This window comes from Lacerta agilis, chromosome 8 (genome assembly GCF_009819535.1).
Source record: "Lacerta agilis isolate rLacAgi1 chromosome 8, rLacAgi1.pri, whole genome shotgun sequence".
Taxonomy (NCBI): Eukaryota; Metazoa; Chordata; class Lepidosauria; order Squamata; family Lacertidae; genus Lacerta; species Lacerta agilis.
In genome coordinates, this window is record NC_046319.1 from 58,723,717 (window position 1) to 58,750,428 (window position 26,712).

General features: G+C 43.5%; 1 protein-coding gene across 1 annotated transcript; it reads left to right on the plus strand.

Moving 5' to 3' along the window:
• Window positions 1–37: 37 nt before the first annotated feature.
• PSMB2 (proteasome 20S subunit beta 2) lies at window positions 38–26,336 on the plus strand. Its single transcript, XM_033157722.1, has 6 exons — window positions 38–243; window positions 3,660–3,782; window positions 5,250–5,320; window positions 21,717–21,879; window positions 24,674–24,723; window positions 26,112–26,336. Exons 1-6 carry the CDS (start codon window positions 153–155, stop codon window positions 26,217–26,219), a joined length of 606 nt encoding a protein of 201 aa, XP_033013613.1. The 5' UTR covers window positions 38–152; the 3' UTR covers window positions 26,220–26,336.
• Window positions 26,337–26,712: the final 376 nt, after the last annotated feature.

The following is a 26,712-nucleotide window of genomic DNA, read 5'->3' on the forward strand; positions in this document are numbered from 1 at the left end:
TCTTAAAAACACCCCGTAGACGTCATTTCCCTGCGCCGCGGCGCGCCGGCTCTTTTTCCGCCGTCTCGCTGTGTCACCGTTCCGCGCTCTCTCCCTTCAGCAGCCTAAGTTCAGTTGCCCGTTCCTGCTTTAGTCGCTGCCGGCCGGGCCCGATGGAGTACCTCATTGGCATTCAAGGGCCCGACTTCGTGCTGGTGGCCGCTGACACCATCGCCGCTTCCAGCGTTGTCCAGATGAAGCGCGGTCAGTCCCTGGGCTTCGGCTAGGAGGGAGGTGGGAGTGGGGCGGGCGGTGGGGTGGGGAGGAAAAGTGAGCCTCAGAGCTGCGCGGCGGGGGGGCAATCAGCGGGCCGAGCACTTGCTTCGCACGCGTAGTGTTGGTGAGATCAGTCCCTGGCATCTCCGCTTCTTCGAAAACGAAACTAAGTTAGTCTAATCTAATCCAGGCTAAATTAGTCTCCTTCGAGTTCCCGTTGGTGGAATCGGTGGAATTTGGCCTAGTCGTAGTTAACCTTCCACGCAGGACATGCATTCCAACCTGGTAGCTATAGTTCGGTTTACTTCGCCATAACGTCCCAAGGCGGGTTACAACATTGCAAATAGTTTGAAACAGAAGATAGTTGCAATAATAGGTTGGGCACCCCGAGGTGAAGAGGTGCTGCCTCTCAAAAGCTGTGTAATGAAGATCCCAGGCGCACTTCGGTGTGGAGGTGATTCCACAACTTAGGGGAGGGAGTGCAGCTCAGTACCAGAGCACGTGCTTTCTGTGCAGGGAGTAGCAGGTTCGGTTTTTGCAATCTTCACTCTGTAAAAACATCTCTGTAGACTATAGATGGGTATGCAGGAGGGGTCTGGGAAATGCCGGAAAGTCACAACTGGTCATAGTTGTGGTTATGGGTCTAGGTATAAAGCAGCTCCCTTTTTCCTGTATTTCATGGGAATGGGCATAGCTCAGTGGAAGAGCACATGCTTTGCATCCAGAAGATCTGAGGTTCAATACTCAGTTAAAAGGTCCATGTAGCAAGTGATGGGAAAGTTCCTTTATATTGGAGAGCTCCTGACAGACAGTACTGGGCTAGAAAGGCAACTTTGCTTATCTTGCTTCCTATATTCCTAGCAGTTAGATTGGCATAGCTGTCAACTTTTCCCTGAAGAAGTGTGCATGCACACGAAAGCTCATACCAAGAACAAACTTACTTGGTCTCTAAGGTGCTACTGGAAAGAAATTTTTATTTTGTTTTGACTATGGCAGACCAACACGGCTACCCACCTGTAACTGGAACTTTTCCCTTGGGCTTGATGGAGTGGGATAACCACCACTACTACATCCACAGCCCTGGTACTCATGTTGAAAGGGGAGAGCACATAAAAAAGGCTGGTGCAACAAAGAGGCCCAGCAGCTCAGGATCCAGCTATTTCTATGCTGCCCCCAAAACACGACATTTTGGGGGTGTCCACTGACTACAGCTGTTTCACCAGGTGCACTGTGGTGCTTCTCATCAGCAGGGCAGCAGAGTGGAGGCCAGCAAGGCTGGGCAGAGGGACACTGTCGCATTCAAACCTCCTGCGCATGACAGATCAGAGGTTTAGATTGCTCTGTCCGTCCACAGTGTAATTAATGTGATGCAAGTTAAATTGAGCAACTGGAATGAATACAATGCTAGCTATAATCCAAGCTGTAATTAACTTTGTCCAGTGAATATCTCTGCAAAGCACAAATATTCATACGTGCAGCAATTCAAGTGTGCACGTATGAATAGGACTTTCACTTCCCTCCCCCCTAAAGTTTAAATAATGTAAGGGAAGTGTGTGCTATTGAGTTGTTGTATCTTAAAATACTGCTATTCCAATAGAAATTATTTCCAAGTAAAGTCTTGGATTTGTTTTAATGCACCATTTTAAACTGTACTAAGTGCACGTTATCATTTTTTCCACATTATTTCAGTACTTCCAGCTACATTTAGCTACTGGAAAAACTTTTTAGAGAGCTAGCATATAAAACTAATGTAACATACTACTTATAATCAGATCACCACACTTTTATGGCAATTGGTTCCCCCCCCCCTAATTTATTGTTTATTGGAAAACACATCATTTGTAAGTCTCAACCCAAAAGTTGATACCAGTGCTCTAGGTCAACTCCCATCAGCCCCGGCCAGCATGACCAGTGGTTAGAGATGATAAGTCCAGCAACATCTGCAGTTTTGCAGTTTCCCACTCTTCTATAGATTACGTTTATTGTTGCAGGTGGAACCTGCCACCAAATGTTGCATTGTGTAGTGCTTCTGTTCAAGATTTCAGCTTCCCATATATAGTACTACATTCCTTTCCCCCTTGTTTTCAATTATGCCCCCATTCTAAAAAACAAAAAAAAAACCTGTCAGCCAGCATTCAATGGCCACTGAGCATGTTCAGAAGTCAGGGGTTTTTTTTCCAGGAGGTCCACCCTCCTTGGACCCAGTGAATTTCAAATGCTGGAGTGATTAGTTTGTCCCTCAGTAGCCTGATGGGCAACATTCTTTGTTAGTGCATTATGCAGAGCAGCCTTCGCCAACCTGGCGCTCTTCAGATGTGTTGAACTACAACTCCCGTCAGGCCAGCTGTACTGGCTGAGGCTGTTGGGGCTTACAGCCCAACACATCTGGAGGGCACCACATTGAACCTTTGCCACCTTTTACTTTTGAGAACTGGTGACAAAGACTCTCTTGGCATTTTGTTAGCTTTCCTTCCCATCCCATTCAGATCCCAGGGAAAATCTCTGCAGTTAGTGTTCCTAAACTCCTATGTGCAGAAGTCTCTCTCTCTCTCTCTCTCTCTCTCTCTCTCTCTCTCTCTCTATTTTAACAACTGCGAAATACTCTGCTAATCCTGTTAAAGGGTGGAACATATCAGAAACTCTTAAACATGTCCTGCAGGGAAGATTATTCAGCAGTAAACAGCAAATGATGGAGAGGTTCTGATACGGAGATTTAGACTGTTCTGTGGAGGGGATCCTAAATACATAGAATGTTGCTTTCCCCAAAAACACAAGGGGCTTCTGGGAAATGAATTTAATACATTTATCTATCATCTAGTTAATGCAGGCTGAGGGTAAGATGAGATTGCAGAACCATTAGTGGCATATGAAAGCATTCTTCCTCTGATTGGTTACAGTAACAGTAAAGTCTTTTTCTTTTTTAAAAAAACCACTTATTTTTTCAAAATGTTATTTCCAGAGGAAAACGATTTTCATGACTTTCTACCCCTCTCCCTCCCCATGACTTTTAGCATTTCCTAAACTCTACCTGGTGCTTTCAGACTTCTATTCCTTATCATTTTTTTACTACTGCCAACGAATTAATCATCTGTCTGTCACTGATTGATCTAGTAATTGTAAACATTTATATAATGAAAATGTTGGTATGGATGGCTGTTTAAAGATAAAAAAAACTTATTTAAGTTCTTCAGATCTGATTCTGTAATTAATCCACAAGTGTGCAAGTCTTGTTTATTCAATAAGTTACTAATGTTTAACTTTTCCCATGAAGAGGAAAATAACCCTTGTATTAATCAGAAGACTCTGCTCATTTTTCTCTCACTCTGTCTCTCAGAATGAAACACGTCACTGTAGCTTGCTCTTATTTCTGACTGGTGTGTTTTTTCTCCATCCTCTTGATTTAGATCATGACAAGATGTTCAAGATGAGTGAGAAAATCTTGCTTTTATGTGTTGGGGAGGCTGGGGACACTGTCCAGTTTGCAGAGTATATCCAGAAAAATGTCCAGCTCTACAAGATGAGGAATGGTGAGTACTGTGTGGTGCTGTGCCACTGCATGTATAGAGTAGAATAAAGAAGTTTAGGATTCTGCATTGGTGAGCTGTATGCTTTCTAAACACTGCAGACAAAACCACAAGACATATGATTATGTTAGATCCAGGCTGATAACTCTCTCTCCCCCCAGATTTGGCATGCACCTTGATTTGGCTCAGTTGCAAAGAATGGATCTGTGCCCCTTCTCCTCCATGTCTCAAATCTGTCATTCTAACAGTCTTCTTTCCCCACTTATCATGAATGACACTGCTGAGAGTCTACAGAGCACTTCTGCCAACTTTGGGGGGGAAATTACATGCTTGCAGTTCTTTTCGACTCTTAAGAGTCAGTCTGCACATCCAGAACAATAGCATAACTGGGGTGTATTACTTCAAGGTCAAGGTTTGGGGTGGGATCCCATAGTTAATTTCCCCCATCTGTATTCAAAGAGCAAGCAAACTCTGTCATTAGGAGACTAGTACTTCAATAATAGAAAAGTAGGATAAATACACACCATAGCTGTCAACCTTTCCCTTTTTTTGCTGGAAATTCCCTTATTATAGCATTGAGAAACAGCAGGGAGGGTTGACAGCTATGATACACACATTTTCTAAGGGGAGGGAGTTTTTTTTACTTGAGGATTCATTCAAAATATTCATTTCCTATTCACCCACCCACAGTTTGGGGTGGGAGAGTCCTAACAGAGTGGTACTAGATAATTCTGCATCCTTGGATTAACTCATAAGTCTTCCATACACCCTTGGTGCCCATGCTCCCTCACTTCTATCTATGTGATCACAGACCTCCTAATCAACTAAAATTGCACAAAAGCGGAATTTGCCATTATATAATCCAACTTCATCTGAAACCAGCAACTGTCTAGAAGTTACCGCATGCAAGCTGTGATTCCTGCACTGCAGGGGGTTGGACTAGATGGCCCTTTGGGTCCCTTCTATCTACAATTCTAGCTGTTCTTTCCCTCCATAGACCTGGAAAGGAAGTAACTTTAGGTGCCCAGGTGACAAGGCTGGTGACATTCTCTGCCCCAACTCATCTGTTGAGGAAGGCTTCTGGCCCTGACTGCAAGAGGTTGGAGCATCATTGCTCCACTTGTTCAATGATTTTTTTTATAACAAATATAACAAATATTCTTTTCTTTGCAAACCAGCTGAAGATGTTGCTGTACAAATGTTAGGTATTCTCCTAGAATGAATTTCCATTCACCTTCTGTTTACTAGCAGCCTTGTACCTGGCGCTCAGGAATTCCAAGAAATCAAAACATCAGTGGAGCTTTGAAATCAGCGTAGTTTTGAAAAGTTCAGTTTGCCATCTTGATTCAAAATGTCTTCCACTTGTATCCAAACAGCTGAAAGCCTCTGTGATATCTCAAGAGGTGTCCAAATGAACAACAAACAAATTGCCAAAATATATAGTAGATGGTTATTTCTTTTTCTTAACAGGGTATGAATTGTCTCCGACTGCAGCTGCCAATTTCACACGCCGAAATCTGGCTGACTATCTGCGGAGTAGGGTAAGTAAGGCAAATTTCAGAAGTTGTGCTTTCTTTCTGTTCAGGAGGTCCCCTTCAGCTTTCAAGTGTGTGATGGGTCATGGGGGCTTCTGGAAAAGGGGAGGATCATGCACAACAAGGTTGGGTAGCACTCCTCTCCACCAGCAGCCCCTGCCCCATGTTCAGAGTGGTGAAGGGGGGAGCAGGAGATTGGAGATTTTCCTTCTGCAGACTTAAGCTCTAGTCCATTGATTTCATTAAATAATTTTTTCAAAGTAGCAAGCATAGTTGCCTCAGTTCTATTGGCAGTGCCAGATTTTGTTGAATGCTGCCCATGTATTGTAGGGCAGTGATATGTCAGCTATCGGGGTGGATAAAAATCAATGATTTAATTAAAAAAAATCAGTTTTTTAAATTGGATTTTTTTAAAAAAATTAAAACAGATTTTTAAAATAAGATGCTTTTGGAGGAAAAATCTTTCTAAAGATAGTTTTCTATTTAAGTTACATTATAGTCCAAATGCTATTCATCAGGAAATAAGGATTTGTTTTAAGTTTTTCATGTGTGCTAAAACTCAGTCTAAGGTGTGTGTGTTTTTTAATCGTTTAACCACATCAGTTAACAAACATGGCTACATATGCTATAATGTTATTGTTAAGGAAATGATTATTTTTCTACTTCCAATAAAGTACAGCTGAAAAGTTGTACAAATATAAACAGTTAACTTATTAAACCTCACAATAATTTCAAAATTATCTGTCAATGTATTTCTAATAGTATAACCAAATCAGTAATTTTTGATATAACTGTAAAAACTACTCTGGAAATTTATTATTCCAAAAATGAAACCTTCATCTGGTTGTAAATATTAAGATTATACCAGCAAGAATGAGTGTTTCTGTAAAAAATGATTTAAATCAAGTCTTACTGGCTAGTGATTTAAATTGATTCAAAGAGCAATGGATTCAAATTACAAGAAAGAAGATTCCACCTAAACATTAGGAAGAACTTCCTGACAGTAAGAGCTGTTCGACAGTGGAATTTGCTGCCAAGGAGTGTGGTGGAGTCTCCTTCTTTGGAGGTCTTTAAGCGGAGGCTTGACAGCCATCTGTCAGGAATGCTTTGATGGTGTTTCCTGCTTGGCATGGGGTTGGACTGGATGGCCCTTGTGGTCTCTTCCCTTGTGGCCCTTGTGGTCTCTTCCAACTCTATGATTCTATGAAATCAAATCCACCCTGTCAGCTGTGCAGTGGGACCACACTTCCATACATGGGCAGGAGCTTGCATGTTGACTTTCTGTTACAGACAATGGCATGTAGTACATACAGTTGCTCTGGGAAAAGTAGGTGCAAGGTTGGGAGCCAGTCTAATAGCACGGCCCTGAACATGCCACTGCCATACAGGCAATGAACCAGGGAATAAGGCGAATATAATCAGGACATTTGAATGTATATGTTTTTAAGAATCAACTAGCTTCTCTTGATGTTTTTGTAATGACTTTTAATAGGGATTCCTAAGAGGAATTTTTGAGTGCTGCATTTACCTTTTAGTGAAGGTGGTGGTTGGGAACGGATAGCAGGCATTTCTGAGTCTGTGTTGCTTCATAGGGATGGGAAAACATGTGCCATTTCACATTGTTCTTAAATGGTTACAGTACTGAGTGATATATTTTAATTGAAAATAGCCTTTCTCCTCATTTATGTGCTATGACCCACTTGTTAACCAAATTTGCATTTGGGGATCCCTATCTTAATCCTTTGCCTTTTATATGCATGGTGGTAGTGGTCCTGTTGTGACCCACCTTGGATCAGGCCTCAACCCACTAGTAGGTCCCAGCCTGCCAGCTGAAGACCAGTGTGCTACATATTTGCAAACACAAGTGCCAAAATGTTTATTTGGTATCATATGTGAAAGCTTCCTAAAGGGAGGCTGCTTGGACCCCATCACTCAACTAAATTTGAAACCCTGTGCCAAGGGTAATAGAGGAAGGGCTGTACACCAGAGACAGCTCACATGAAACTGCATTATACTTAATATTTATACAATGCTTTTAATTTTCAAAGCTCTCAACATGCAGTGGGCTACATCCAAATGTCTTAGCAAGCCATGCTCCAAACAAGGGAAACTGATTTGTCCCTAACTATGAACAGAAACTTGTACTTTCCTTCCCTTGTGCTCAGTTTGTTGTGACATCTGAACACAGCTGCTTGGTATCTATACTACATTTGAATCGATTTTATATGTGTGCTGCTGTTGTTTTAAACTGTTTTATATATGCAGTGTTTAAAACTGTTTATATATGCAATTCTTACACTGTTGTAATAGTATAGGACACAATTCATAAATGAAATTAATCACCATGACCATCACCTTGTACATTTTTAAAACAGCCCTGTAAGGTAGGACAGTAGTATACTCATAATGCAGATGATTATTTTACACCTGCCTGGTGAGATGATAGCAGAGGTATAATTCAGATCGGTAGATCCTGACTTGTAGCTCCTACTCTACACCTGCTGTGAGCCAATGAGCATTAAGGTTACTCAGGTCTCCACAGAATAGCAAAGAAATAATTTCTGTTTTTCCTTTTCCTTCTGTGTAGCTCTTTATCATTGCAGTATTTATTCTCCAGGTCTTTCTGATATGACATTTGTTTCTTCTTTGCTTTAAAAAAAGTAAAATTGCAGGCATGTGCCTACTCATGACTGAGTGCTGCAGGGCAGAACGCACCACATAAAAATGGAGATTGCATGTGATCAGCCTCTCCTTTAGGAACAGACAGCTGCTTTTTTCAGCATGGTTGTTGTTGGGGTAGCAGCAAGCAGTTAATAACTGAGAGTTCTGCAAACTGGCTTTGGTATCTTTTTGCTATGGAGCAAAGGCATTTCACAAAAAGGTGCCTTGCAAGAGCTGGAACCATATCTGTGACCGTAGAAACATGCAGGTAACAGAATTACATATACCACGAATATTATTTATTCAACAAAATTTATATATCACTTGGAAAAAACTATATATATATATATATATATATATATATATATATATATATATATATATATATATATATAATATTAGAATTCTTGATAAAATATAGTTAAAAACAGGTATTTTAAAACATCTGAAAGAGTTTTATAATCAACGGTAGCTAAAAACCCAGTCAGATAGGCAGGGTACAAATAAAATGGTTGTTGTTAAAAAATATGGTAGGTGTACAGTACTACAACTTGTCAGTATAGACTTGCCTAAGCAAATACGTTTTTAAACAGGTGCCAAAAAGAATACAGCGTAGGCAGAGAGTTCGAAAGTGTAGGTGCTGCCATGATAAAATATTTATTTTTTACTGCGGTGTGAGCATTTTCTGGAACTAACAGCGCCAGTTTCACAGATCACAGTGGTCTAGTGGGCACAAATGGGGTAAGGCAATCTGCAAGTAAACTGGTTCTAAGCTGTTAAGGGCTTTATATATTAATTGTAACTGGTTGAACGTCAACTAGTAAATAGGAATGCTGTTGCTGGATCTGACTGTGTTCTGTTATTCCAGTAACCATCTAACTGCAACCATCCAGATACCACTTGATATCTGGATACTCACAAGTGAGGCAGCAACCTTTACCTGTGCTTATTCCATATATTGCACCAAATCTGAAAGTACATTTTCACGGAAGTCTGAGCTCAGACTTGAGAGAGAGGGAGGGAGAGCACCTTTTAGTGACAAAATATATTAATAGGAAGATTGTTGAGACTTCCTGAATTGGATTTTGGGGAAATGTGTGACTTAGTGCAGTAGACATCTTCAGAAGTAAAATTGGCTTACTGTACTAGACGTCATGCAGCTTCAGTGGGTTGTGCATTTCCCACTCAGAGTAGACCCATTTCAATTAATGGGCCTGAGTTACCTATGTCCATTAATTTCAATGGATCTATTCCAAGTAGGACTAACACTTGGTACATACAGCCCAATGGGCCTGAGATCCCTTGATTTCATTCCTCAGCTAGAGGCTTTATAGCACCCGGATGCTTTTGATTTAGCTGGGGTGTTCTCAGTGTTAACTATGGAATGGCATGAATGTTCAGAACCTTTCCTTTCAGAACTTGGGACTCAGATGCTGGATCGGACCAAGTATTATACCATGAGGCTTATAGGCAAACTCCTGGGGGCTGTATACCAGTGGTGGGCAGAGGCAAAAGTGGGTGGAGCAATAATTGTTGCTTTTATCTTTGTTCATTCAGTAGGTGATGTTCAGGCATGTCAAAATCAGTTTCTACATGTACAAACACCCCATGCAAGGCTCCACCTTCCCTCCTGACAAGCGAGAGGCTTGGCCCAGATTGAGTTGAAGAGATTGACAGACTATAACAAAATACTGGTTAATAGGCCAGGTCCGCACAGTTTGTAATCTAGTGAGCCAAATGTAGCACACACACATAAATTTTGAATTGTCTCCTGCCAAGTGCCTTCCCATCCTCCAGTCCTACTTAAGAAGCAAACTCCAGGAGACTTACTGCATTTGGCTTTGTGAATTGCAAGTTGGACAGACTTGTGATAGGCAGTTCTTTGCAACGTTCATGGTGTTAACTTTTTCAGCTTCCAGAGTGAAGAATTGTTTTTCTCTCAAGCAGCCACAGACAGCAGAAAGGAATTAAGCCCTTTTAAAAAACATCCTACTGATAAGGACTTCACTTCTCATGCAAATGCTCAGATTCTGTTTAAATTGTTTTGAGAGAAAGATTAATGGAGCAAAGCTGTTTGATGTGCTAAGCCAAACAAGTGCTTTTTGTCAAAACTGAACATGAAGCTTTGAGTAAATATCATATGAAGCTGAACTGTGCGCACATGTGCACATTCTCTCCCTCTCCCTCTCCCTCTCCCCCTAATTCCATTACTGAGCTTTTCATGGTCCTTTTGCAAGAAACTGAATAAAGTTCTCCTTCCTCAGCTGTCTTTTCCATCACAGGAACATGAACGCAGTTCCCTCCTCCTATCGCTTCTGCTTGTTATCTCCTTTATCTGTTTCCTGGCCATCAAATGGCACCAGATGCATCTCTAAAAGAAAAGAAAACATGTTGCTATCCTAATGCCATTATACCAATCTATGGTGCAGATGCAATTGGAATACTGTGTACAATTCTGGTCTGACCTGGAAAAGGATATTGTAGAGTTGGAAAGGGTTCAGAAAAAGGACAACCAGAATGATGATGGGGATGGAGGAAAGGTTGCAGCACTGGGGGCTTTTTAGTTTAGAGAAAGGGCTACGAAGAGGGGACATGATGGAAAAGACTATGCATGGTATGGAGAAAGTAGGCAGAGAATTTTTTCATACCACTAGAACTCATGGACTCCCAATGAAGGTTCATGAAAGACAGAAGACACGGTTCATAGTTAAACTATGGAATTCACTCCCACAAGAGGTAATGATGGCCACCAACTTGGATGGCTTTAAAAGATGACTAGAAAATTCATGGAGGAAATGGCTATCAATAGCTACTAGCCCTGACGGCTATGTTATTCCTCAGTGTACACCTCTAAATACCATTTGCTGGAAACGGCAGGAGGAGAGTGTGTTCTTGATTTCAGGTTCTGCTCATGGGCTTCGCAGAGGCATCTGGCTGGCCACTGTGAGAACAAGATGCTGGGCTAGATGGACCACTGAAATGATCCAGTGGGCTTTTCTTAATGTTCTTAGGTCCCTGGTGGGACACCTTGTCAATTGGTTGTATAATATTGTGACTATGGTGAGTTATTTTTAGGAAGGTAAGAATGACATTCTTATGTGGGAGGTAGCCTTTTCTTGTGTCTCTACTCACAAAGGAAACTGTGGGGCCGTCTTGCTTCCCAGCACTCCAGGCTCCTGGGCACTGCCCTGAACCCTCGCCTGACTCATACCATATGGGGGAAACCATGGTCTGGCTGTCTGCACTGTGTCAGGGTCATGCACTTTCTCGAGTTTAGGCCAACCAGGTTAGAACTCCATTTCTGATTTTGAGACAGCTTGCTCAAACCGGGGGGGGGGGGGAGAGTGGAGTGCATGTGGTGAGAAGGGAGCATGTGAATGCAAATACCATTTGTGACTGCCATTCCATGGCTTTACTAGTATGTCAGAACAGGGCCTTGGGATGGGTGCAACTTTCACTGCTGTCTCCCTTCAATTAGATGTGTTGTTTTGGGGGTTCTTAATGAAAGCCCCCAAAGCCACTCAGTCTCTTGAATATTGTTGATGTGTATTTAAATGTACATAGCATTGCTGGGTGTATATGATGGTTTATAATAGTGTTTCATTTCATCGTTTCATTGCTATTTTTGTCCATTGTATAAATCTCCCTGTGTTACACTTCTACGTAGATCTTACTGTCTGTGTTACAGTTTTACAAAGTTAATACTTAAATTAATGCATGACCTTTATTTTGACAGTATTTGGCTAGTCAACTGACTAGTTTTTCTCCCATCTTTCCCCACTATCCTGGGCAACCTCCTGGCTCTTGAATGAGCAGCTAATCCTGGTTGATGTGGTATGATATTGTCTGCACGAGAATGTAGAAAACCATTTTGCAAAATAATAGCATGTTTGGATACAGTGGTACCTTGGGTTAAGAACATAATTCGTTCTGGAGGTCCGTTCTTATCCTGAAACTGTTCTTAACCTGAGGTACCACTTTAGCTAATGGGGCCTCCTGCTGCCGCCGCGCCGCCACCACGTGATTTCTGTTCTCATCCTGAAGCAAAGTTCTTAACCCAAGGTACTATTTCTGGGTTAGCGGAGTCTGTAACCTGAAGCGTCTGTAACCTGAGGTAACACTGTATTGAGTATAGCGGGGTGAAATAGGGAATGCTTTGTGGGCCAGTTCCTGTGTGTGTGTGTGTGTGTGTGTACACGTGTACACACACACACACACACACATATATACAGTGGCACTTCGGGTTACAAACACTTCGAGTTACAAACTCCACTACCCTGGAAGTAGTACCTCAGGTTGAGAACTTTGCCCCAGGATGAGAATGGAAATCACTCGGCAGTGGCGTGGTGGCAGCGGGAGGCCCCATTAGCAAAATCATGCCTCAGGTTAACAACGGTTTCGGGTTAAGAACGGACCTCCGGAATGAATTAAGTTCTTAACCCGAGGTACCACTGTATTTGGATTTCTAGTTTTCCCTTACCAGCCTGTAGGGGACTCCTTTAGAGAAAGAAACATACACCGCAATTAATGGGTTTTCTTTCCCAAACTGCCCTGGTTACTGAGTGTTCCCTTCTTGCATTGCTCTGCAAGGTCATGTGACCTTTGGAACAGATGGCCCAGGTGACACTGGCTTGGAGCATCCTCACTAACGAGGGCAATTTAACATGCCACTTGGCGAAGAGGGGGTAGCAGGATGCGACAGGGCGGGACTCAGCCTCCTTCCATTGCGTGCCAGGTCCCTTGAGGCCTGATCCTGCCTGTTCCTCTCCCTCCGTGCCCACGCTTGCCTCCCAGCTTACCTGCTCCAGATGGGCCACACAGCAGGGAGGACACTGGCAGAAGCAGATGTGTTTATTTACCGGAGATGAAATGTTGCGCTCTTGCAGATGGCAGTGCCTTCCAGCAAACAGTGCACTTTGACACCGCGGTTGTGCCACTTTGGGCAGGGGGGGTAAGGGGGGGTGACTCCTTGCTTTCTGAATTATTTCCCTACCCTTCTTTTGCATGGAAGGCAAACAGTCTTTCAATGGGACTCTGCAGCTCTTGGCATCAGAGTGAGAATCTCCTGGTCACTTTGAGGAACATGCTTTCATTTCTGGGCTGCTTTTCTTATTCTGTTCTTTTCTTATTCAGTTTTTGTAGTCATTTCCTCTTGTACTTTAGGAAGTGCCAGCTTGCTTGCTTCAAAATACGTACATCCCACCATTCGGTAGTGGCACCCACCCAGTGGAACGCCCTCCCATCAGATGTCAAGGAAATAAACAACTATCTGACTTTTAGAAGACATCTGAAGGCAATCATGTTTAGGGAAGTTTTTAATGTTTGGTGGTTTATTGTGCTTTTAATTCTGTTGGGAGCCACCCAGAGTGGCTGGGGAAACCCAGCCAGATTGGCAGAGTATTATTATTATTAACAACAACAACATACAGCAGTTGCAAATGCATAAAACAAAGTTTTAATGAAACAAGTAAAACAGAAAATTGCTGCAAGAAAGGATATTCCGACTAAACATTCCAAAAGTTAGAGCTGTTTGACAATGGAACAGACTCCCACAAGAGGTGGTGGACTCTCCTTCCTTGGAGGTTTTAAGCAGAGGTTGGATGGCTACCTGTCATGTATGATCTAGTTGTGATTCCTGCATTGCAGGGGATTGGACTAGATGACCCTCGGGGTCCCTTCCCTCTCTACAATTCTTGAGCCAGATAATCATATAGTGACGGTGTGTGCCAAAAGCTCTCTGAAACAACAGTGCTTGGGAAAGGTTTGTATAAATGTTGTTATAGTGTGTGCACATACAAGCAGAGTATGCACACATCTGACACTCTAGGATGAAAGAGCAGAGGCTAGTGTTCTGGGTGGGCAGGCCTATTCCATCCAGTGGCATTGCTGGCTCTGCTAGCTGCCATGGATCAATGGCACCCTGTTCTCCCCTTCCCCCCTTTTTCCTGCTGCTGATCAGACCCCTCTCTAATCGTGTGATTCTGATCAGAAGACATTTTAAAATGGGCTCACAAACATTTGCCCTCAGGGCTCAGCAGTCAGAAGGGCAATGTCCTATTTTCTCCCTTTGTGCACAAGTCAAAAGAGATGGGCCCCACAAGATATGGGGTCTCTGATGACGTGGGGCTGTATAAACCCTAGCAGTGTTTGCCTCTTGGGGAGGGGGAGGCACATGTTACGCTTCAATTCCTGCAGGCATAAAATCACCAAATTTGGGAGCTGGGTTAGAATTTGTCTCCTAGGTTGGGCTCAGTTGATTGCTCCTTTAAAAAACAAGCACTAATATTTAAAAATATGAACACAGCTGCTTTTGTTCTGTGAAACCTGAAGCCATTTTGGCCCTGCAGGGTTGAGTTTGCCAAGAAGCAAAGCTGCACGCAGAGTTTGGGAAATGGGGAGGGGCCGCAGCTCAGTGGTAAAACGGCTGCTTTGCCGGCAGGCGTCCCAAGATCAGGTACGACTGGAAAGACTCCTGTCTGAAACCCTGAAGAACTGCTGTCTTTCAGTGTAGCTGGAGAAGGGTGGGGAAACATGGAGCCCTCCCGATGTTGGAGTCCAATGCGTCGGCCCCAGAGAGCATGATGGGAGTTGTAGTCCAGCAACATCTGGAGGACCACAGATTTCGCACCCTTGATTGTAGACCAGTGGTTCTCAAACCTTTTTCTTTGGAGAGCCAGTGCGGTGTAGTGGTTAAGAGCAGTGGACTCGTAATCTGGTGAACAGGGTTCGCTTCCCTGCTCCTCCACATCCAGCTTCTGGGTGACCTTGGGCTAGTCACACTTCTTTGAAGTCTCTCAGCCCCACTCACCTCAGAGTGTTTGTTGTGGGAGAGAAAAGGAAAGGAGAATGTTAGCTGCTTTGAGACTCCTTCGGGTAGTGATAAAGCGGGATATCAAATCCAAACTCTTCTTCTTCTTCTTCTCGGCCACACTTTTGTGTGCCACACCATTTTTTTTAATCGGTAAGAAATATCTTGGGAAACAAACAAACAACAACTAGCAGTGCTTGATTTATAACATAGAGCACATCTACTATGAGGAGGTTTGTCTGATACCTTCATTATAAACCTTTGGGTGCCAGGCAAAAACATTCCTCTTCAACCAGACCTTTGGCTGATTACCGGTACCATTCTACAGCTTTTTAAATGTGTTTGTGAGGGGGATTATTATTTTTTTGTTTCCGTTTTAACCATTCATTTGTGCTTTTACCTTGTTTATTTGTGCTTTTTACCTTGTATTTTTATCTTATGAACTTCCCTGAGATCTTGTGATGAAAGCTGATATATAAATCAAATACTTTATAATATGCTCACTGGACATCCAGAAAGTATAAAGCAATGCAGTTACATGCAAACATGAATTGTTCCCAAAATATCCATATTCTGCAAATAAAAATATATATATTTTGATACAATAATATACTACACTGAAATGTTTAAATGTTTCTTTGACTGTCCTTGAATCTTCCTGCCACACTTGCCATCCTCTCCTACCACACCATTGTAGTGTGCCACACCCTTTGAGAACCATGGATGTAGACAATACTGAGCTAGGATTAATGATATGACTGTGTATGTGGCAGCTTCCCATGTTCCTGCTGCTGAATAATATGAAGCTGTTGGATAGAATAGTAAGATTTGGGAGTAGGAGCCTATTTAAAAAACCCACCACCACCTGACCAAGGCTGCACTGCGATGAGCCTGCCATTATAACACAACCCACGGTGCTGCTGGGTCCTGTGGTTGTGTTACTGCACTGTGAACATGACATTGGCTGCCCATGGTTTGGATGGGGCAAACAGGTGTTTGGGATAACCCATTTGGGAAAAGTTTGAGGTACCCTTAAACCTGGACTTAATGGTCTTGTGCCCCCCCCTTTACACTGTAATGTGTATTACTTCAAAATGTGGTAAGCCAGCCCTGCTGCATTTGGGGAACACTCCTGCTCATTCTACCACGTGGGGGTCGGGCCTGGACATCTGCCCCAAAGTCCTGCCCTGACGGCACCACTGTGTGCCCCCTTGCAGCACCTTGATTATAAGGTAGTGGCAATGTTTTAGATTAGCAAGTGAAATTGGCTGGGAAAATGAATACTGTGTTAACTATCTGGTATAATAAGGCATCTGTGTCATGTTGCCGCTTAAGTCATTAAATTTGGAAGTGGTTTTAATTACAGCGGGCAACTGCTGCTCTAATGAGAAGAACAGAGAGCAATCTGGAGCTGATGCCAGGGAGTGGGAACGTTCGGCAGATTGGAGCGCATTCCCAACAAGGAAAATCCAAAGTGTTTGTGGCTTTTTTTTTTTTTTAAGCTTGAAAGAAAAAAATGAGAGAAATGATTAAAAGGAAGGGCATGAGAGAGGCTTACCAGGCAATGTGTGCTATGGACAGAGAATGGTTTCACCCTCTCTCATCCTACAATTTAGGGTCATCCAGTGAAATTGGTCAGATGTAGCAAGGGAATGGGACTTCCGGCCTCGGGGCCAAATGCAGCCCTCCTGGCTTCTTTGTCTGCTGCCTGCACTTTCCCTGGCCCTGCATTGCACCCTGTCTTTCTTCTTGCCTGGCTGGAATGTGTCCTTGAACCCTGATAACACCTATTGCTATCTGAAGAAGTGTGCATGCACACGAAAGCTCATACCAGGAACAAACTCAGTTGGTCTCTAAGGTGCTACTTGAAAGAATTTTCGATTTTGTTTTGACTATGGCAGACCAACACGGCTACCCACCTGTACCTGATAACACCTGTTGCTTGTCTAAATGGAGGATAGAGAGGGGTGTGTTGGCTGCAATACAAAGATAGCATTTACTCTTGTTACTCTGCTGACTTTTGCCTATGGTCCCACCCACCACTTGGTGGCCCTCATAAGGTTGCCCAGGAGGAAATGTGGCCCTCGGGCTGTGAAAGGTTCCCCACCCTGGGCTTACAGTTCTGGGTTTAGGTTCTGGCATGACAAAAGGAGGTAGTTTTCCATAGCTGTTCTTTACAGTCCAGAATTCACTGCCACAGGATGTGGTTGCACATTTAAAAAGGGGTTACACAAATTTGTGGAGGGTAGGTCTGTCAATGATGAGATACAAAGAGGTCTAAATCATCTTATACCAGTCACTGGGGCAGATGATGTAAGATTTGACTTACGAGCTTCCAGGGATATTTCTTTCTGCTCTCATCCAGCAAGGCATTTCTAAAGCTGAAATGTCAGAGCAAGTGGGTTCGTCTCTTTCAGAAGTTGTGTAAAAGATTAAGAGGGTGAAACCTACATCAGCCTTCCCCAACCTGATGCCCTCCAGATGTTTTGGGCAACTGCTTCATTCCGTACAGCCGGTCTAAACATCTGGGTTGGGGAAGGCTGATCTACACAACATTATGGCTTCCCTCAAAGTGAAACGAAGGCTCACATTTGTGCACATAGCTTGCTTCATAATCCACAGATTTAGCATGACAAATTCCCCCCCCCCAAAAAAAATAGTAATTCCTGGGACAAGGAATGAAACTCTATACTTGACATGACAAGGTAAAGGCAAATAGCTTTCTAAGAAAGAGAGAGAGATGTGAAGAAATGTAGCTCTCTTTTATAAGTGAAGAAAAATGTGACATTCAAATTAAAGGACTGACACTTAGTATTTTCTGTTGAGCTATCCACCATGACCTCCAAATCAGTTTTCAGATTAGTTGCTAGTTTAAACCCTGTCAATGTTTATATATGTGAAATTAGGAATTTTTGCAGCAGTGTGCATCAATGTTACACTTCATTACCCTACCGTGGCCCAACTAGCATCTCATGACAAACCATAATCAGTAAGCCAAGAATAAGCTTTGGCTACAAATCAGTTTGTTGGGAGTGAAACAAACCACAGTTGTTTCTTCCCACTACAAGCTCAGAGGAGTGAAGTGTGCAAAATATGCTTGGGCATAGTAAGCAATGGTTTATGGCAGGGATAAGAAACTGTTTTCAGCCTGGTGTTTACCTTACCATTGGCAAGGGGGGGGGCAGAGGCAGAAGTGAGTGGAGCAACAAACATAAATTTTATGCAGTAGGCTAGTTTCTATACAAGCTCACACAGCCCTCCCTGGACTCCATCCAGGCAAGCAAGAGGCATCAAAATTTCAAGGACCCATTTCCATTCAAGCAGAGACTAATGGAGGATGCAAAGCAGAATGGTTGAGGGGTATGAACCTGAGAGGGTCTCAAGAACCAGACAGAGAAACTAAGCTCTACTGAATTTGATCAGTCTCCCGCAGCAGAGGAGACCCATTGATATCAACAGACCTAACTTGGTAATGTCCATTAGCTTCAGCACGTCTACACTGAGTAAAGCTAGCATAAGATGCAACTCCATGAATCCTGAGGGATGCATTTGACCCTGTGCTTGTCCCTTGACAGCTTATCTACACCTCCAGATCAGAAGCTGTGTAGCTTCGAATGCCAGTTGCTGGAGGGGAAGTCGAACGGAAAGGCTCTTGCCTCTGGAGGCTCCCTGAACATAGAGGTGCCTGGCTGGCCGCTGTTGGTCACAGGACACGGTTGCCTTCTTCAGCGTGTGCAGTCACTTGATGCCTTTGCATGTACCAGTGTGCCACCACAAAGCGAACACTTCATCTCACCTCACCTCAAAATGCAGGGTTCTTCAACTCAGCCCAGTTCCCTCTTTGAGCATAGGGAAACCAAGTCCACGGCTTTGTGCACCAGGCTGCTGTGGGGCTTCTGGCCTCAAACCAGAAGGGTGCTTCCAAGGGCCAAAGGAGCTCTAGGACATAATGCTGCAATTTTACATGATACAGAACAAGGTTTCTTGATCCTCTTGTTGTTGCCGCCCCCCCCCCTCCCCTTCACCTTCTGGGAATGCAAAGACTGCTATGTTTGTGCACAGAATGAAAGCCTCTCTCCCTCCACCCGCAGGCAGGCATTTATACACTTCCCCGTTAAAGTGCTGCTCCGTACGATGATACATTTAATTATAGGTGGCACTGCCTGGCCTGGGTCCAAAGAGAGGCTGTCAGTTCCTCTCTTGCTGTCCACGCTTAGTAGGATGCCTTCCTCGCGCCCACTGCGTCTCCCTCCCCTCCATGGCGACTTTGACTTCCTCCAGATGTCACACCGCCACTCCCGCCCCAACCTCTCATTGCTGATTTTGTGTTGTGTGTGCGCGCGTGCGTTTTGGTGTGGTTGTCACCACTGTTCCCTTCAGCTGTAAATTCTGAAGGATTTCACGCTCTTCCTAATCACTGCTGTTATTTTAAATCGAGCAGTAGAGAGGCAAGAATCCCACTCCTCCAAGTTGGCATTGTTGTTGCTTTTTATGCACTCTTGTTTGACTCTTCTCAACCAGCCTTCCCTTAAGCTGAACTTTCTGAAGTGTACTTTTAGAAAAGAAGCAAAAAAGGCAACGTTTTATTGGGGGGGGGGAGTCTGCAAGGGGAGTAGCTGATGTGGTGATGGGAGTTGTCATCCACAACAGGTTGGCTACCTTGAGTCTAAAATCCACGTGAGCCTTGGAATGTTTTGTGCGAGGTGCCCATAGATAGGTGACGACTGTGTTTAATGTACGTTCAAATTCATGCTCCCTCCCACCCTGGAACAGCTGTGGTCTTGGCTGGGCCCACCTCACAGGGTCATTGAGTGTACCAAATAAGTCAAAGTTCCTGCTCCACACCCAGGAAAGGGAGGCCTGGCTGTGGTGTCAAATCATACAGAGATGTCGCAGGTTGCCCCGTCTCAATGTCTCAGTACTTTGTGCTTGTTGGATCCTTGATGAAGCTGCTTCTATTTATCTGTCCTTCATTTCTGGGTAAATGCAATGGTGTGTTTCCTTCCCATTTTATAAAGACAGCATGCTGATTTTACTCTTTGAAAGACTTTGGGCACCATTGGTGCAGAAGAGAGCTTTATGTGTGACAAACCTTTGAGGAGAAAGGTTGGAACTACAATTAAGTGTATAACACATTATGACCTGGAGATGCCCCCCCCCCCGCCCTCCTGTTCTTGGATGGTTTTAAAAGAGGATGAGGCACATTCATGGAGGATAAGGCTATCAGCGTCTACTAGCCATAATTGCTATGCATTGCACTCTATCTACTGTTTGAGGCAGTCTACCTCTGAACACCAGTTGCTGGGGGACAATGTTGTGCTCAGGTCCTGCTTGCAGGCTTCCCATAGGCATCCGGTTAGCCCCCGTGAGAACAGGATGCTGGACTAGATGGGCCATGTGCCTCACCCATCAGGGCTGCTCTTGTGTCCATAGCAACTAACTTTACCTAGCAGCAGGCCTTGCAAGTGTGTTAGTGTGCCCCAGCACATCATTCAGGAGTGACTTGTGCATTTGTGCCTTAACAGTGGGTGCATGGAAAGGCAGACAGCATAATAGCAGGAACTTGGGTAAATTGAGCTTCTATTTGGAGTGTGATGCCACTACATTCAGTGACTGATCTCTCTCTTGCAGTGTGTAGTTCCCCTGCATACACTTACAGCTCACCCCTCCAAAAAAAGTAAGGGAAGGGGGAAATTGACTTTTTAAGGCAAGGGGCTTGAAATGTCTTCTGCAGTTGCCTGTGTCAAAAAAGCATTCCCAAGAAAAGTGCTGCACAGCTGTCCGGGTCTAATTAGTTTGCACATCATTTATGTATGTATGCTTTGACATCTGACACAGACTCGGTTAGAAGTCGGTGTTTAGAAGCCACATTTGTGGCCCGGAACCCGACTCTCCAATTACGAGGTAACTTTGATTTGCCAGCTTCTGCATGTGCAACATGCTTAGGCGTAAATAAGGGGTGTTAACATTGGCTAATTAAATCAATGTTGCTGGAGCAACTTGCAATCTCGGAAACCCTTCTGACATTCTTCCGTGTTCTTCTTTTTAAAAATTCCTTTGCTTGTACAGTATGGAGGTTTCTTGCCTGATACTTTTATAAGCGTCCATCTGGTAGTGTGCAGACTGGGAATGGGAACTAGAACAGAACAATCAAAAGCTGTGATTTGCCATCTTGGAAGGGAATCCCAGGCATTCTTTCCCTCAACTTTATTTATTTATTTATTTATTTGAATATTTATAAACCATGCTTTCATATATATCACAAGGTGGAACACAGAATGAAAACACAGCTTCAATAGGAAAAACCTGAATCATTATTACTTGCCTGCTCTGTTCCTGAATTCTAAAGCAATTATATTGATCCCTTTTATTTTATAGATCTCTGTCTACTGTTCCAATTTTGTCTTAAGATGGTACTTAAGAACTGACGCGGACAATTTGTGGTGGGTGGGTTCCACGAACTTTCTCTGTGACAACTCAACAGCAGTTTGTGGTTGTCGGTGGAGGTCTTGTCCTTGATTTTATTTGTTTGATTTAAAAGTTTTGTATTACTTGATGCCCTAAATCACGTACAACAGAAAATATTATGGTTGCATTTTGTGGGGGGGAACAAGTGAATAAGACGCTGTGGTGTTTGCAGCTCTTTTGCCTGTGATGTTACTCTTGACACAGCCTACTTAGCTAATGTTTTCTTCCTTATACTCTGTTGTTTTTGTAGTTTTTAAAAACTAAAACCAATGACTAGTGCACATTCATAAATGTTTGGTCTGATGACTGCAGAGAGTTGAATAACATCATAAACACAGTTTGGTCACAATATAGTTAGCCCTTTGTGGTACTCTCTTTTGTGCTTTGAAAAAATGCAGAATATTGAGAAGTCATTCTATGATAACCAGATCTGTGTTCTAACAGCTTCTTTTGCTTCTTTTACAGACTCCTTATCATGTCAACCTCCTGCTGGCAGGCTTTGATGAGCAAGATGGGCCTGCCCTTTACTACATGGATTACCTTGCCTCTTTGGCTAAAGCTCCGTTTGCAGCCCACGGTTATGGGGCCTTCCTGACGCTCAGCATCCTTGATCGCTACTATAAACCAGGTAAGCACATCAAAATCGTAAATTATTGGGGTTGGTTGTATTTCTAGGCCATAGCTTTCACAAAACTGTGTACTCCAATATAAGATGCAGCAAGCTACGTACCATATAATCAAACACCGTTTGATCACATCACGAAATACCATTGGAGACAACAGCTTTATAATCAATACAGTCAATATGAAAAATTAGTTATGACAACCCTAAGTCCCTTCAGATATCAATGGGAGTAAGGAACAACTAAGTTAGTCTGGATTCAACCCATTCCCCCCACCCCACCCCAGAACACTATAATATAATCACTCGCAGCATGGCCATCCTTGGTGGTACAGGCAAATGAGGCAGCCTGCCTTAGCTAGGGAAGCACCCTGAGGAGAGAGAGATTTATTTGCTTTTTCAGCTCATAGCTCAAATGCAGATTGTAACCTGAGTTTAGATTTCTGGTGTCCCAGAATCTGAGGAATGATTATTTGTTGTTGTTGAAATATTACCCTTCATATGGGTGTCACAGAGCAGCTTGCAGTATTAAAATTAAAAAAAATTGGGCCACAATATGATACCGGTAGGAGCAGCTGGTGTAGTAGAGTGGTAGTGCAGAGCTGTCCTCCTAGCGCTGGCATTGCTCCCACTAATGGTGAAGATGCAGGGCAGTAGCAAGGCCAGCCCAGTGCTGGAGCTTTAGAGGAGCCAATCTAGTGCTCCTGCCAGTGTGCCCACACAGTCCTGACCTTGCCACCACCCCAGTGTCATCCCAGTAGGTTGGGGCAGCACTGGTGTCGCAAGGGCACCTTTGCAGCATCACCCCAGCAACAACGTATGATAGTTAAGTTACAGAAGTTTTACAAATCTTGTGTTGACTCTTGATTATCAGGCATGCAATGAGATTTGTTTGGGTAGGTAGTGGCAAAATTTGAATTTGCCTGGTACACCAAAAGTCTCTGGATCAGTCTTGATAAGGAGGCAAGAAGAGATGCAATGGTCGGATCTTCCTAACAGCCAAAACCCTTTTCCTAGCCCCCTCCCTGGCTTTTCAGTCTTCTGCGAACGCTACCAGTGTTCATTTCCAACCTGCATGAGGGCTAGAAGCTCAGATTTTCTAATATCCAGATATCAGGTACTTCTGTGATGAGTGTGCAGATGCATAGAATCTTTTGATGAGGGTTTCAGTATTTCCTCCTTGGCAGTTAATAGAATTTGAGTAGTTCTGATATTAATTTGCTTCCCCAACTTAACACCACTTTACTACGACTTTTGATGTTGAATATTTGTTATTTCCACTTTATATCTTAAGACATTTTAGTATTTGATAGTGTTTGATTGTTGACATGCAGTGGTATTTAGTATCTGACTTTATTCATTTAAAGCATTTGTACGCTTGAGCTTTTCCTCAAGCTGGAGGAAACAACATCAAGCTCTCATTTAAAACGAACAAACGAACAAAAAAACCCAATTGCACAGCACTGAAGACCAACAGATTGCCCTGGAGATCATTGTCATTGATGTCTGCAACATCTGAAGTGGGAAAGAGAATGGCCATTTAGCTAGTGGTTAACCTGCAGTGGCGCGGAATGTGTTTGAGAATGGACAGTTGTTACATAGCCAATGCCTGTAAAGGCAGCGAGTTTAGTGTACTCTAATTCCAAAACTTTTGAGTTAGAATTTTGCGTTCATGCTGTAGATCTGAATTTGAAGATAAGAAGAGCCCTGCGGGATCAAGCCCAAAGGCCTATCTGCTCCAGCATCCGGTCCTTACAATGGCCAGCCAGATGCCTTTATGGGAAGCCTGCAAGCGGGACATGATTGCAACAGCAACTCTCCTCTCTGCAGTTCCCAGCAGCTGACAATTACTTACTTCCTCTGACAGCGGAGGCAGCTTTGTATTCAAACTTTAGAGGGAAAAATAGAAATTCTGACAAACTTTTAAAATGTTTGCTAATTTTTTTATGTTTTTAGATGCACTACGTTTTAGATTTTTTAATATGTTTTTTTTTTAATTGCCTTGTCTTAATATGTTGGTGTTTGCCACCTTGGGCTCCTTTGGGAAGAAGGGTGGGATACAGGTTTAATAAATAATATTTGTGACCAGCTGTTGATTGGAAACCAACCTTGAAGAAGCAGGTAGTGTGCAAATTCTGCCTTTTGATTCTCTGCTTCCTTAAAATTTCATTTTAAACGGGTCTCCTCCCACTTACCCCCCATGATTGGCGGCAGCAGAATTATGTCCCCCAGCCTAACATTTTGACAGTTTGCTGTCTCTTTCCCTCCCACCCCAACCAAAAGCATGGGTAAACCTTTTCTTCCAATGTGTGAGAAGAGCTGGGGCACTTCTCACACGTGCCATTTCCATTGTTAAAAATCAGTACCCAACAGGGAACGTAGCACTTAAAGCCCAGCCCTCCCGACCACCCCCCCTCTACACATGCACACACACTCCTTTGAGTGATTTGCAACCGGCTGTGGACAGATGGAGCTGATTTAATGTGGTAATAAGCTCAAGAAGGCTGAGGTGGCCCGGCTCTTCCAGCGCCTGAGCCCCTGGCCGTGGGAGGCAGGATTCTGCCTGGCTTCCCGTTAGGGTGGAACAAATCGATTTTTGACGGCTCGTTGGGCAAGGGAGCTGGGCCACAGGTGATCCTTCATACATGTGGAACGAGTTTTCTCAGAGCTGGGAAAGAGCCTTTCGTTCCTTTGTGCACAACTGAAAAGCTGTTCGGACTTCATCAGAGAGATTTTTAGGAGGCCAGGAGACTTGGCGGCTAATTAAAGCTGTCTGTGGTGCTCTCTTTTCCTCCTGCAGGTATCACCCGTGAAGAAGCATTGGAGGTTCTCAAGAAATGTCTCGAGGAGGTGAGTGACCTGCCTTGCCCAGGAGACTAATGTTTGGTTGCCTTTGTTTGGCCACTGATTTAACTCTCCCCCTTCCTTCTCCTGCTACATCTCCCCCGCTAAAAAAATTATTCTTCCTACAAGGGGAAATAAATACAGAGCAGCCAGATGTGGAATTGGTTACTGGAGAATAAGCATTCCTTGCTCTCCCCACCCCAACCATCTTAGTTTACTTCATGTTTAGGTAGTAAAGTTTAGAACTGTTGACATTTTAAATTTCTGGTTCTTCCACAATTAATATTGATAACCCATCCTTCTGCCCCTTGGGGGGGGGGGTTAGCTCTTTGTCCAATTCATACCTATAAGAGTATCATCATTACTTTAAATTAGAGGAAGAAAACTTTTATCAGCCTGAGGGCCACATTTCCTTCTGAACAACCTTCCAGGGGCGACAGATCTGCATTAGAGTTACCATATAGATAATTGATTCTAACATGCAACTCTTGGCGTAAGAGATGCACAAAGGCAGGCAACTAGTACCCATATTTTACAGGTGAAGAGCACCGAAGCTAAGATATAAGTGATTAGTGTAAGGTTAGCAATGGCACAGATCACTCCCCCCCCCCCCCGGGCAAAAAAAAATCTGTTTGGATGACATTCATGTAAGGGTTGGGAATGGACAATTTTGATACCTGTTGTTTGCCTGAGTGGCTGAGGGAGAGGAGAGAAAATGGGGACAGGAGCCAATATTCTGAAGTCTGTTCAAAATAAAAAATTAAAAAAAAATCCTTCCAGTAGCACCTTAGAGACCAACTAAGTTTGTTCTTGGTATGAGCTTTCGTGTGCATGCACACTTCTTCAGATACATGCATGCACACAAAAGCTCATACCAAGAACAAACTTAGTTGGTTTCTAAGGTGCTACTGGAAGGATTTTTTTTTTTTTTGACTATGGCAGACCAACACGGCTACCTACCTGTAACTGAAGTCTGTTGTTTGCCCCTTCTCCTTGAGAGTGGGCACGCTTCGTGTGATGTTGCCCTCCCTCTGGGTTAATGGCCCCAAATACAAATTTGTGGTAATAAAATTTCTTATTTATTTACTTGTTAATGCTTTAACTATTGGAAGTCAGAAACCCTTGCAGTCTACTGCAGATCACATGGTGATCTAACAGTAGGACTCTGCCTGCCTTCTGCCTCTCCCAGCAATAGATGATAACTCCCTGAGAATAGGGGTAAACTTTCACAGGGAACATTTTGCTCAAACCTCTTGGATTTCTTAGTTGGGTGCTTGTTATTGCCAGCTGCTCACAGAGGAAATGAGACAGTGCTGTGCTGCTGAGAGTTCTTGCAAACATTTAGGTGACTTTCTAAAAACATTTAATGTAAACACGGCTCTTGTTTCCCACAGCTTCAGAAACGCTTCATCCTGAACTTGCCTTCATTCAATGCTCGATTCATCGATAAAGATGGCATCCACGATGTGACTAATATACCACTCTTGACAGCAGAGGCATAAATGCTCAAACTTTCCTCTTCCTGCCTCCATTTGGCTTTTTTTTTTTTTTTACTTGTTTGAAATCCAGAGTTCATTTACTGCACTTTTGCAAATACAAATAAAGATCTTCTGTTATAATTCTCTCTTCATTCTCTCCGAAACCAACAAATTGAGGGGCAAGATGCCTTCAGTCAATACCACCTTTTTATCTCCTCCTCCCATCACTGGTCTTGGCTGTGCTGTCTGCCCACAGCTTGAGCCACAGGTTGGGGATTTTACCTGGCAGCAGATGAGTTTCATTCAGACATGCCATTCAAATGGCTCTTTTGCAAGGTTTCATGGTAGTTTCCCTTCTCCACCCACTATAGAAGGTTGTATTGGCTCACTGGGGTGTGTGGGTGGGTGGGTGCTGCTTTGTTGTTGTTGTTGTTGTTGTTGTTGTTGTTGTTGTTGTTGTTGTTGTGTGGGTGGGTGTGAGAGAGAGAGTTCACAGGCTTGGCTTGCTTACTTGCTT

Excerpts from the sequence above, each read along its gene's own strand:
- PSMB2 (XM_033157722.1), top strand. The coding sequence starts at position 153 with ATGGAGTACCTCATTGGCATTCAAGGGCCCGACTTCGTGCTGGTGGCC. Across the intron at positions 244-3,659 it reads CGTTGTCCAGATGAAGCGCG|ATCATGACAAGATGTTCAAG; the intron begins GTCAGTCCCTGG and ends CTCTTGATTTAG. Across the intron at positions 5,321-21,716 it reads CTGACTATCTGCGGAGTAGG|ACTCCTTATCATGTCAACCT; the intron begins GTAAGTAAGGCA and ends CTTCTTTTACAG.